Raw genomic sequence first — 12412 nt, 5'->3', positions numbered from 1 at the left:
CAAACAAGTACAATCACAATTTGGCAATTATATAACTAAACAAGTGCATACTAACAAGAGCAAACTTGTTGGAGTATCACTTTGGTTTTAGACTTTTAGTCTCAGACGATAGGAAAGTGGAAGATTGAAGAGTGAAGATGAAGCAAAGTGAGGGAGTGGAATGTCGAGTGTCAATGATTTTGGGTTTTGACCTAATGGTCTATGTAATGACTGATTTACCCCTAGAAGTCCATTTATTTTGTTTAACTAAACCTCTAAATACCACAACCGAAACCAAATAAAACTGCCTTTAAAAATTGAACCCGAACCATTTACTTGAAATAATCGAATTTCGGCATGGTTATTCAGTTTTAAACCGAACTATGCTCACCCCTAATAACCATTGTGATATAGGAGAAATTTTATTGGAATCCTTGTCACTCCACTAGAAATACCTTCATAAGTTATCAAATTGACGACAAAGGAGTTTTTTGTAGTAGCTGTGTTTGCATATGATAACTTCGTGCCTTCTAATGTGGATTTTATAAGAATAGTTCTTTAGGTCTGTGATGATAAAGAAAACCTTCTATCCATCTAACTTTTACGCACCATGCCTACTAAGGAGTACCATTTAGAGCATCTTGTTCTACACTGTATAAGGGTTTAGCCAAAATAGATATCATCGACACCCATGGAACACATTCTAAACAAGTAGAAATGTGATGTCTTACCCAAGGTTGACAATATCTCCCTTGAACCCAATGTGATTCCAGTGGTCCCAAACAAAATAACAAATATGGTTGCCTAGTATTTGGTATTGGGTGGTCTTGGTGTGTATGATTTTGCGGGTCTATCGGCATTAATTTGTTTCATTTTTTAGGAAAAATTCCCGATTAGTACCATGTACTTTGGGCCTAGTGCCATTTTGGCCCCCAAACATTAAAACACAACAGTTTAGTACCCAAACTTTCAAAGTGTGCCAATCTAGTACCTGTCATTAATCAATCCATTAACCAGCCGTTAAATGACGTTTGAAAAGACACAAATGCCCTTTGAGTGTCATCTAATTTTCTTTATCAACTATCCACATGTTGATAAAAATTGAACAGTCTCAAATCCTTGCCTCTTCTAGTCAAGAAAGTTGGGGTTACGTCTTAATGGGCTTATAGTGACCCCAACTTTATTGAATAGAAGAGGCAAGGATTTGGGACTGTTCATTTTTTGCTAATGCTTGGATGGTCGATAAAGAAAACTAGATGACACTTGAAGGGTATTTATGTATTTTCAAATGGCACTTAACAGCTGGTTAACGGGTTGGTTAATGGCAAATACTAGATTGACACATTTTGAAAGTTTGGGTACTAAATTGTCGCATTTTAAAGTTTAGGGACCAAAGTGGCACTAGACACAATGTACAAGGTACTAATATGGAATTTTCCCTTTTTTTTATCTGCTTCGGTTGAATTAACAACATGTATTCTCTAGTGAAAATTTTCATGTCCACAATAGGTACCTCAAATCGGAATCGACCTACTATTTGTTTGATTGGAATAAATATGACTTATTTTAATAATTAAAATAATAATAAAACAATAGTACAATAATAAAATATCAACAATTTAATAATAAGAGTAAAGATATTATTTATTAAATAATAACCATAATAATAATTAAGTACAAATAAAATATTAATATATTATAATTAAAGTAATAATAGAATACTAACATATTAATTATTAAATAATAATAAATTAATTTTAAAATAATAACCAAATTCAATAGAATATTAATAAATTAATAAGAATATAATGATAAAATGATAAATTAATAATGAAGTAAAAATAAAATAATAGTATATTAATAAAATATTTATAAATTAATGATAGATATATCTAAGATATTAATTATTAAATACTAACAACATAATAACAACAAAGTAATAATAAAAAGAAAAAATATAATTTATTAAATAATAATAGTGATATAATTATATATTCACAAAATATCAATAAAATAAAATATAGACCAATAAAAATTAGAAAATTTCAATTAACTCGATTCTTACTCCAAAATGAACCAAATAAAATATTAGAATACAATTCTGATTTCCAACCAACCAAACAGGGTAAGGAATATGCGATTCCGATGCCGTCCGGGATCGAAACGGAATCTATTTTTATTTTGGCAACCTGCCAGTCAGAGAATTGGAAAGAGAAGAAGCAAAGTTCATTGCTTTATACGTGGTTGAGTAGACGAGTTTTTCCCTTTTACGGCACACACAAGAGTTTTCTACTTGAAGCTTCCAACGGTTTCCCCGGTGGTAAAGCAAAGGTTTATTGGCAAAGCAGTTGGTAAATGACTCCAAGTGACTGTTGTACCCTCCAAGATTTTTGTCCTGTTTATAAAGATTCCGAGGCTGAAAGGTAGAAGCTTCCATTTCCGCCCGTTTATTCGTTGATCGTTGCATCTAAGCCACCCAACAGCCATGGTGAAGAGCTTTCTCTCTGTCGTCGTTCTTCTGTTTTTCTCTTTGTTTTGTTTCTCCGAAATCGATGGAAGTGAACAGAGAGAATTCGATTACTTCGTTTTAGCTCTTCAATGGCCTGGAACTTTCTGTCAGAGAACCCATCATTGCTGCAAGTCCAACGGTTGTTGCAGAAGGTAACTTTACTCTTTTTCACTTTTGGGTTATATGGATTTCTTGAGTTCTCTTCATTTACTTGAAATGGGTCGATAATGTTTTTTCTTCTTGTTTTGTGATTTTTTATTTTAGTTACTTTGTTCTTCGTTTTAGTATTATTCTTTTATTTGGATAGATTTATTTTTCTGTTTCGTTTATTGAATCAAATCAATGATTTTGAAGTTGATCGCATTGTCTTACCATCTCCATCATTTTATTATGAGTTGCATCTTTTTCTTCGCCCATTTATTTTTTCTTCTTAGTAATGAGGATGTTTGATGAATAGAGTGCTCATGTCGGGAATCGGGATAGTTAGTTGAGATACAACATTGGACTTGCTTTGAATCCATTGATTTCGTTTTGGTGCCAGATCATTAGAATCAGCTTTTTGAATTTGATTTTTTTTAGCTTATTAAGAGCTAAATATCCGTAGATCCTTTTGCCTTTGTTATATCTTCAGATTAGAAGAAGTTAAAGGAGAAAAAGAATATCATCTTTATTTTTAAGCCATTTTTCGCTACCTTTTTAATAACTTAAGTGAACATGCATATATAAAAAAGTCTATCTATATGCCATGATTTATATATCTATATGGTTACTAATATGATCAAACTATTGTCAATATCTTTTTTTGACATTAAAAAGCAATTTCATTGAAAACAAAAAGAGGATACACAAAGGTGAAGTGCGTGTTATCAATCTTGATGATAAACTTGGATGAGGTGGGCCTATGTGTTCCATGTCCAAGGGGCCATTAGATAATGGCTAAAGTTACTGAACTGAATGATTTATTGCTTTGTCTTCAATGTATAACATGATTAAATAATAAAATCTTTAATCACATAGTAATCAGGCCAACTTCAGCTTCAGACATTAAGGAGTTCATAACATCCTTAAAAAATTATTCACTAGAAGACAAAGCCATAAGTCATTCAGATCAGCCACTTCAGCTGTTATCAAATTGACGTAGTGGGAATGTAAGAAAGAAGAGCAGTCTTCTTTCAAAAGGAAAACAAAACCTTGAATCCACAACGAGAGAAATAAACTCAGAAATTTCATTGAATTCACTACTAATTTGAGCTTGTACAATTACTTATTTATAGACTCCTGAAATGGTAAAGTTTCCAAAAATAGTAAGATGTTTAGATCAACCCGAACTTCTCAAAAACATCATAATTTACTCAAAGAAGACTTCTTAAACTGATTCAGACTCAAAATATGGTAAAATAACAAAGATATCAAACTTACTATGAAGGAATTTTCTTAGAAAAATCCACTTCTGGAGGCAAAAATGATGGAATTTGAGTGCTAAAATGACAAATGAGTGCTTTGGTTATTTGCCACCACATGGTGATCATTGAGATCATGGTTTTGACATATATGTTGAAAACAATACCTGGATCAAAAAACTATGGCCTTTGAAGTTCTAGTGTCTCAATTGGCCTCTTTTCTTCTTTTTCTGATTATGGACTTCTAAAATCCTTTCAAAAACTTGCTCTGCATCACAAATGGACCCTAAGTTATGTTCTCTATGTGCTTTTGTCATAGTATGCTGTTTAAGCTGCAGCTACTTGAATCATTTGGTGAGACGCATTACCCTGGCCCATCGAGTTCACAGATTAGACATGTGGATCCACCGAATTTCTAGGATCCTTGTTTCCTTCTCTTTGTGGAGGGATGTTAGAAACCGCTTTTTCAGTGCCATTCTTAACAATTTGGGCGAAGGATTTTTCAAAATGCAGTCAATTCCTTGCTCTCCACATCTTGGACTTACCATAAATCCCCTATCTTTTGCAGGACTCAAAGCCTGTCTATCCTTTTTTGTGATACTACTGGATTTTCCTGATTTCACCACTCCTAGGCTACCACGTAGCTCTTGCTCTTCCACCCTCACATCTCCTTCCTTGAGAGCTTCCCTCCACTGGTTTGCTTCAATGGAGGAAGCTAACCAGACAGGCACAATTAGTCCGTTTAGTCTCACGTCCACCTTCCTTGGGATCTCTTTTAGTCTGACTCCATTTATTAAGATTGCTACCGACCGAAGATCGCCCCAGAAGATCCCATCTAACCGGTCTCCACAGAGAGCTGCTATGGCATCAGCTATCTCAAAATTCCAGAGGTGGAATGGCAACCCAATGATACATACTATCACTCCATCTAAGATAGAGTAATTTTGAGTTTGAGGTGGGGGTCCATTTGAAGAATGTGAAGGAATCGTCAGAGTCCTGAACATGAAAGGCTCTGAAAGCTAGTTTGTTGTCCAAGGGACCTAGCAGAGCCATGCAGCTGTCATAGGGTGTTAAACAAACGTTGACTTCAGGTTAAAATTTGTGATCACTAAGTCAGCTATTTTTCTTCAGTCGCTTGCCGGGTAGTTTGTTTCGATCACCCATTCTCCCATTCCAGAGCTCACAATCAGAGTGGTGTTGCTTGAGATTAATGTTGGAGTTGATAAGTGGACAGGGGTCTTTGCAACAGTTTTTGTTTGCAATGAGTCTTCTAAGTCTCCTAGGATTTCCTTCTTCTCTGCTTTTGTTCTCAGAGTTTTCTGTTTTAGAAAGAGCTCCTTCAGGGTTTCGGAAAATGTTTTCCAACCCTGGTTTTTTCTTCCTTCTGGAATGCAAACTAGCTGCTTCCCCCTGTTTGCAAAGTATTCAGAGAGAGCTATGGGGGTCTTTGCAACAGTTTTTGTTTGCAATGAGTCTTCTAAGTCTCCTAGGATTTCCTTCTTCTCTGCTTTTGTTCTCAGAGTTTTCTGTTTTAGAAAGAGCTCCTTCAGGGTTTCGGAAAATGTTTTCCAACCCTGGTTTTTTCTTCCTCCTGGAATGCAAACTAGCTGCTTCCCCCCGTTTGCAAAGTATTCAGAGAGAGCTATGAAGGGCCCTTTGGCGTTTTCCTTGCACTCAACCACATATTTCCTTCCTGTGCCTGTTGATAGCTCTTTCCAATCGGGTTGCTTTCCCTTTCTGCTTGCCTCCAAAACGAAGTCCTGCAGCCACTCTATCACCCCTAACCCAACCAGCAAAATGGTTGCCTTCTTAGCTTCAGAATCTTTAGGGTAATAAGCCTCCTGATCTTCAGTTCCTTGAACAAGAAGAGTTTTGCCTCCACCTTCAAAACCTTCTTCCAGCGAGATGCCTCCATGAACCCTTTCTCCATCACTTTTCCTCAGTCATGACTACCAAGTTTCCGAATATTGTTGCCTAGTTCTTGACAAATCTGCCCATCTGTGCAATTTTTTTTGAAGTAAATGCAGGTCAGATTGTGTAGGTCCCTCAATTGAGGAGATATGTTAATGACTTGGATGTAGAATCTCTCACAGTCATGCTTCAATTGCTAGATCAAGTAAAGCCTCAATCTCTGTTTAGAAACTTCAAAATGTTGATAACAAGACTTGAACCCAAGACCTCTTATTTATGTGTATTGTTTTGTTACCATTAGTCCATCTCTTTGTTTACATTTATTTATGCCTCTTTCATGTATTTATTGCTTTAATACACACATATTTTGAAGAAAATGTGAGTTGTATTGTCTTGTTACCATTAATCCATCTCTTTGTTTGCATTTATTTGTGCCTCTTTAATGTATTTATTGCTTTAATACACACATATTTTGAAGAAAATGTCAGTTAAGAGACATGAACCCTGGTCATTTATTCTACAAACTTAAAAACAAGTCATCTGTTCACCACATGCAAGTGTAATAATACTTGTGAAATATATTATATGTAGTGTTTATATGACCTGTAAAATATATATGTATATGCCACATCATCGTGGTTCAACCTCCGCTTTGACTGCAGTTGAACCTTTAACTGTGAATCTTTGATCAGGTGGCGTTTTCAATGGATGAGATTCTAAATAGATCCTGAGCACCCTCTATTCTTGGTTCTTAATTCTCAAGGAACTCAAGTCAGTCAGTTATAGTATTTTTTATTGACTATAGTAATGTTTGTTGTTATAGATCATATACTTTTGTTCAGTCTTAAAGTACAAATCTTATGTACATTGACTCAAGTCATGAAACACCGTACACCACTGGATTTGGGTTATATTGCTTGTTTCATAAGCATCCTTAAGTGATGATTTATGAGATGTCACTTGATATCTACATGGTTATTCTTTTCAGTTTTTTCTTTCGCTTATGTAATGCTAATTTGTTTCATAGTGTACTTTGTCCTATCCCCAATTTAGAGAGGAAATTCTAAAAAGCGAAAACTTACCCAGCTTTCTTTATATGATTTTCCAGCTCTAATGGTCCAACAGAGTTCACAATACGTAAGTATTAATGTTGTGAATGTCCTTTAGCTTAAATTGTTACTCTTAACACTTGACTCAATCATTTCCCCGATCACACTACTTCTTAACCATGATCATGGATGGTACATAGAATGTGTACAGTTGCAATGATCTTTTTTTTTTTTTTTTGATGAATGATCTTGTTCTCATTTGTTAAATCTCTTGTACAACAGATGGGCTATGGCCTGATTACAATGGTGGAACCTGGCCAGCTTGTTGCACTCAATCCAACTTTGATATAAAAAAGGTACTTTTCTTTTCATTTTTTCAAATTCTCTTTCTTTCTTTCTTTACCATATGTTTAAATATAGCTTTTTATTTTTAATTTTTTGGGTCACATTGACCTGGGTACAGATACGAGGGTAAGGGCAAAGGTTTAAATGTTGGAGAGTGGTACCACTAACAATAGGGGTTTATTAGGGTGTGGCTAAATGTTAAAGATTGGGGAATTAAGGAGTGATTCCTGGAATAGGGTTCAGGTGAGACATTCTTACCTATTGGATATGGCCTAAATCAAGCTATCAAAAAAGTATGGACCTAAGTCAATTGATTCAGGTTTGGATCCAGGAAAGATACTATATAGTCCTTGTTTCAAAGGTTTTCATCAGATTTTACTACTTAAAGAACTTTTGGGTTTGAGCATCTTGGACCATGGGCCTGGCTCTTGCTATAATGGATCCTCCATTAGTAAATCCTCTTTAAGATTGGGATTAAGGAGCTCTTGGCAGCAACTTTCATCAATTATATTTGCTTAACACCCCCTGCCCTCTCTAAAATGTTGTTTATTTGTATGGACAAGGGCTATACTCTACAGTTTGTGGTGGAATTGCAGAACTAGGGAGACTGTGAATCATGCTTTAAAATTGACATGTTTCAAGGGTCATATTTCTATTTGTATGGGTACTGACACAAGATATTATTAGAATGTATCTAAAACTATTCCCTAATGGTATAATTTCCACTATATTGTTTTTCAAAGTTCTACTTTGTTAACTTAGGATTTATAATTTATATATACATAGATATCAGCCAAATAATTTGTTTTAATATGGCAGCAACTTTCTTCAATTATATTTGCTTAACACCCCCTGCCCTCTCTAAAATGTTGTTTATTTGTATGGACAAGGGCTATACTCTACAGTTTGTAGTGGAATTGCAGAATTAGGGAGACTGTGAATCATGCTTTAAAATTGACATGTTTCCAGGGTCATATTTCTATTTGTATGGGTACTGACACAAGATATTATTACAATATATCTAAAACTATTCCCTAATGGTATAATTTCCATTATATTGTTTTCAAAAGTTCTACTTTAAAATTGACATGCTTTAAAATTGACATGTTTCCAGGGTCATATTTCTATTTGTATGGGTACTGACACAAGATATTATTAGAATGTATCTAAAACTATTCCCTAATGGTATAATTTCCATTATATTGTTTTCAAAAGTTCTACTTTGTTAACTTAGGATTTATAATTTATATATACATAGATATCAGCCAAATAATTTGTTTTAATATGGTTATTTTCTATTTAAACCATTCTTTTTGTGTGTTAATCATTATGGATGTTTCTCTCCTTTATATTTTGTTTTTCGAAAATATTTTTTAATTATATATAATTTAATTACATGTAATCATTGTTTTAATATTTTAAACACTTAGAAGAGATACCACTTTTTGTTAACACAGTTTGAACAAGAGGGAAAACCAGAACGAAAGGGTGTGTTCAATGCAATTCACATGCCCAAAGAAATTATCTTATATATGAAATCTGTACAAGGCTGAGAAAGGACAATTATGTCTCTCACTTACAAGAAAGAATAAAGAGAAAAATAATATTGTACATATGACACAACATTTTTTTTATCAGAAACTGTAACTTTCATTAGAGATAAATTAAACTGAAATACAGAAGTCAACCCTTATTAGAAAAGGTTGATCCAATAACCATCAAACATTACAGCACTGCCCAATAAAGTCTCTCCCTTACAGTCCCTTGTTTTGCTAGGGCGTCAGCAAAACCATTTGCTGATCTCCTTACCCACTTGAAACAAACACCGACCTCCCTTGTTATGCTAAGAATTTCCCTTATCATCTGTCTATATTGCCAAATTCCCAGCTGCCCTGATTGCATCCACCCAATTACCAACTTGGAGTCTCCCTCTATCTCAATCTTCTATAGCTCCAATTGTTTGGCCAGTTTTACACCTTGATGTAGTGCCAAGATTTCCGCTCTTAAGGAATCTCCAACTCCTACTGGACCCGAATACAAAGCCATTATCTTGCCTTCATTATCTCTGAAAACACCTCCTATACCGGATGGGCCTGGATTACCTATAGAGCTTCCATCAAAGTTCAGTTTCACCCTTTGTTGTGCCGGTGGGGACCAAACTTCCTGTATCATAGCTTTGGAAGAAGTAGTAGATGCCACAATACCCCAACTTCTATAAATGTCTTCAGCTAAGAAATCCTAAAGATCACTGGATTTCAACCAATGGATAATCTTAGTAGTTACTCCTTCCACAACCTCTTCCTTGGATCTACAACTACTTTTGAAGATCCTATTGTTTCTTTCCTCCCACACTGACCACAATACAACAACTCTAGTGGCTCTCCACATAATCCTTCCACAAACCGTTGGTTGCCTGCAAAAAGATGGATCAAAGAGGTTCACCACGCTTGAGGAGGGGGTCCAATTGCAGCCAAAGAGAGAAGAGAACCAAGACCAAATAAAGAACACAAAGAGACATGAGATTAGTAAATGTGAAATTGTCTCACCAGAACCCAAACAAAGACAACAAACATGGGGGGAGAGGCACATATTTGCCCTCTTTTTCTACAATAAATTCAAGGTGTTGATATTTTGGAGTGCCACTTCCTAACAAAAGGCCTGAATTTTTGGGGGTACAGGGCTACCCCACACCTCCTTTGAAGGAAAGTTCCCTACAAGGTTAGAGGTCTGAAGCAAAATGTTATAGAAAGAAGAGCAATTAAAAAACCAGAAGGGGAAGGTTTCCAAATTCTGCTATCTCTACAAAACTGAACAAGAAAGACTTCCCCTAATTGAGTGATTAAATCATCAACCATCCCCGTTTCAGAATCCCTTAGACCTCTTCTCAAGCCCAAATCCCAGGAGTTATCAACAAACACTGAAGAGATATGACACAACATAAAGATGTGCTCCCAAGAGCCAAAAATGGAAAGAAAGTGTAAAAGACACAAATTAGTCTCTACACCCCCTCGAACTAATGCCGAGGTATGGGCATTAGTTTGCCAACTAGAAGCTGGTGGCGAGCGAGCATGTGCCATGGCTTTTGCGAAGAGATCGACATGTTGCAAAGCAGAAGATACATGTGGCAAGGAGATATGTCCAGTAGGAAACTGAGCTATGATGAAGTGATAGTCAACCTCTATATGCTTGGCTCTCTCATGAAAAACAAGGTTGGAGGCAGTTGTCGATCAAGACTACAATCAGTCTTGAATCCCAACTGATTTCGGATTGAGAAAAAATAGAAGGAAGAGGAAGAAGAAAGGAGAAGAAGCAGAAGTGCACAAGGGTTTTGAAAGGAGGGACAGATTGAATGAGTTTGCCGCCGCCACTCTCTTAATATTTATAGGTTATGTTCACTAGATGTAGGAAAGGACAGAACTGCCCTTAATACTTGCATGGCAAAAAACAAATAAAAGACTAAAATAAATAACAAACTGAAATAACAAGCTGTCTAAGATAACTACCAACTAACACTGACATGACTAACAAAGGTTACACATGCTGTCATACAAACACAGTGGGGACCACAGCCATGGGGCCCACATCAGTGTTCTCTACACTCCCTCTCAAGTTGGGAATAGATATTTGTCATTCCCAACTTGAATAGGTTTGCCTCTAACTTCTTCCTTGGTACAACCTTGGTGAGAAGATTTGCGAGCTGCATGTTGGAGGTGATATACGGGAGAAACCCTCTCTCTGACAAAATGTCGATCAACTTCGATATGCTTAGTTCTGTCATGCTACACCGGATTGTGAGCTATATTAATAGCCGCTTGATTATCACAATACAACATCAAGGGCTTCTCATAATCAATACCCAACTCTTCAAGTAGTGATTTCAGCCACTCCGTTAGCCATTGACCTATATTCAGCTTCAGCACTAGAGCGGGAAACAACACTTTGTTTCTTACTCCTCCATGAGACAAGGTACCCAATCAGCATCTGTATAGACCTCCACCTTCATGTGATTATTGTTCTTGAACAGTATACCTCTACCTAGGCATCTCTTCAAGTATGCTAATATTCTCTCTACTGCAAGAAGATGAGTAGTTCTAGGGGAATGCATGTACTGGCTGACAACACTGACTGCATAATTGATATTTTGCCGAGTGAGGCAAAGATATAGGAGCTTTCCAACCAACCGTTGGAACATAACTTTGTCTTCAAGAGGCTCCCCACCCTCTGCACTGATCTTGTGATTCTGTTCAATGGGTGTATCGGCAGGCTTGACACCTAACTTTCCAGTTTCCGCCAACAGATCTAGAACATATTTTCTTTGAGAGATAAAGATCCCCTGTTTAGATCTACCGACCTCAATACCCAAAAAATATCGCAGTGCACCAAGATCTTTCACCTCAAACTCTTGATGGAGGAGCTGTTTGAGGGACTCAATCTCACTACTATTATTCATTGTCACTACAATATCATCCACATATACAGCAAGTAGGGTCAAAGAAGCGTCCACCCTTTTAATGAACAGTGTATGATCTGACTGGGCCTGTACATAACCGAATTTTCCAAGGGCTAGTATGAATCTATCAAACCAAGCTCTAGGGGACTGCTTTAATCCATACAATGCCTTATTCAGTCGGAAAACCTTCTTATCTGTCTCTGTATCATAGAATCCAGGGGGCAACTGCATGTAGACCTCTTCCTGTAAGTCTACATTCAGAAAAGCTTTAATATCCATTTGGAACAAGGGCCAAGAATAACTTGCTGCAAGGGCTAATAGAACTCGAATAGTGGTCACACTGGGGCAAAGGTCTCCAAGTAGTCTATACCATAAGTCTGAGTGAACCCTTTTGCAACCAACCGGGCTTTGTACCTTTCAATGGAGCCATCAACATTATATTTACAGTGAATACCCATCTACATCCAACTGGTTTCTTTCCTTTGGGTAGGTCAACTAGCTCCCAAGTATTATTTTTCAAAAGGGCATCCATTTCAACTTTCATTGCATCTTTCCACTCTGGAACTGATAAGGCTTCTTGCACTGTTCTGGGGATAGGGATATCAGCAATGGAAGTGAGATAGGACCTGTAAGAGGGAGACAAGCGATCATAGGATAGAAACTGGGAAATGCAGTGAGCTGTGAATGTGGTGCAGCACCGTTTCCCTTTACAGACCACAATAGGGAGGTCAAGGTCATCCGAAAAAGGAGGGGAAGTAGCAACAGTGGA

The 12412-nt window shown here is 36.5% G+C and overlaps 1 protein-coding gene across 1 annotated transcript in view; it reads left to right on the top strand.

Moving 5' to 3' along the window:
- The first annotated feature begins 2185 nt into the window (after positions 1–2185).
- RNS2 (ribonuclease 2) overlaps positions 2186–12412 on the top strand; it is a 71302-nt gene continuing 61075 nt past the window's right edge. Inside the window, exons 1-3 of the mRNA XM_010253083.3 lie at positions 2186–2640; positions 6908–6936; positions 7131–7204. Coding sequence (XP_010251385.1) covers positions 2465–2640; positions 6908–6936; positions 7131–7204 — 279 coding nt within the window. The 5' untranslated portion in view covers positions 2186–2464. The remainder of the gene's footprint in view (positions 2641–6907; positions 6937–7130; positions 7205–12412) is intronic.

The sequence above is a fragment of the Nelumbo nucifera genome, chromosome 7, assembly GCF_055504915.1.
Source record: "Nelumbo nucifera cultivar China Antique chromosome 7, China Antique-T2T, whole genome shotgun sequence".
In the NCBI taxonomy this organism is placed as follows: domain Eukaryota; kingdom Viridiplantae; phylum Streptophyta; class Magnoliopsida; order Proteales; family Nelumbonaceae; genus Nelumbo; species Nelumbo nucifera.
This window is presented reverse-complemented; position numbering and strand designations above follow the sequence as displayed.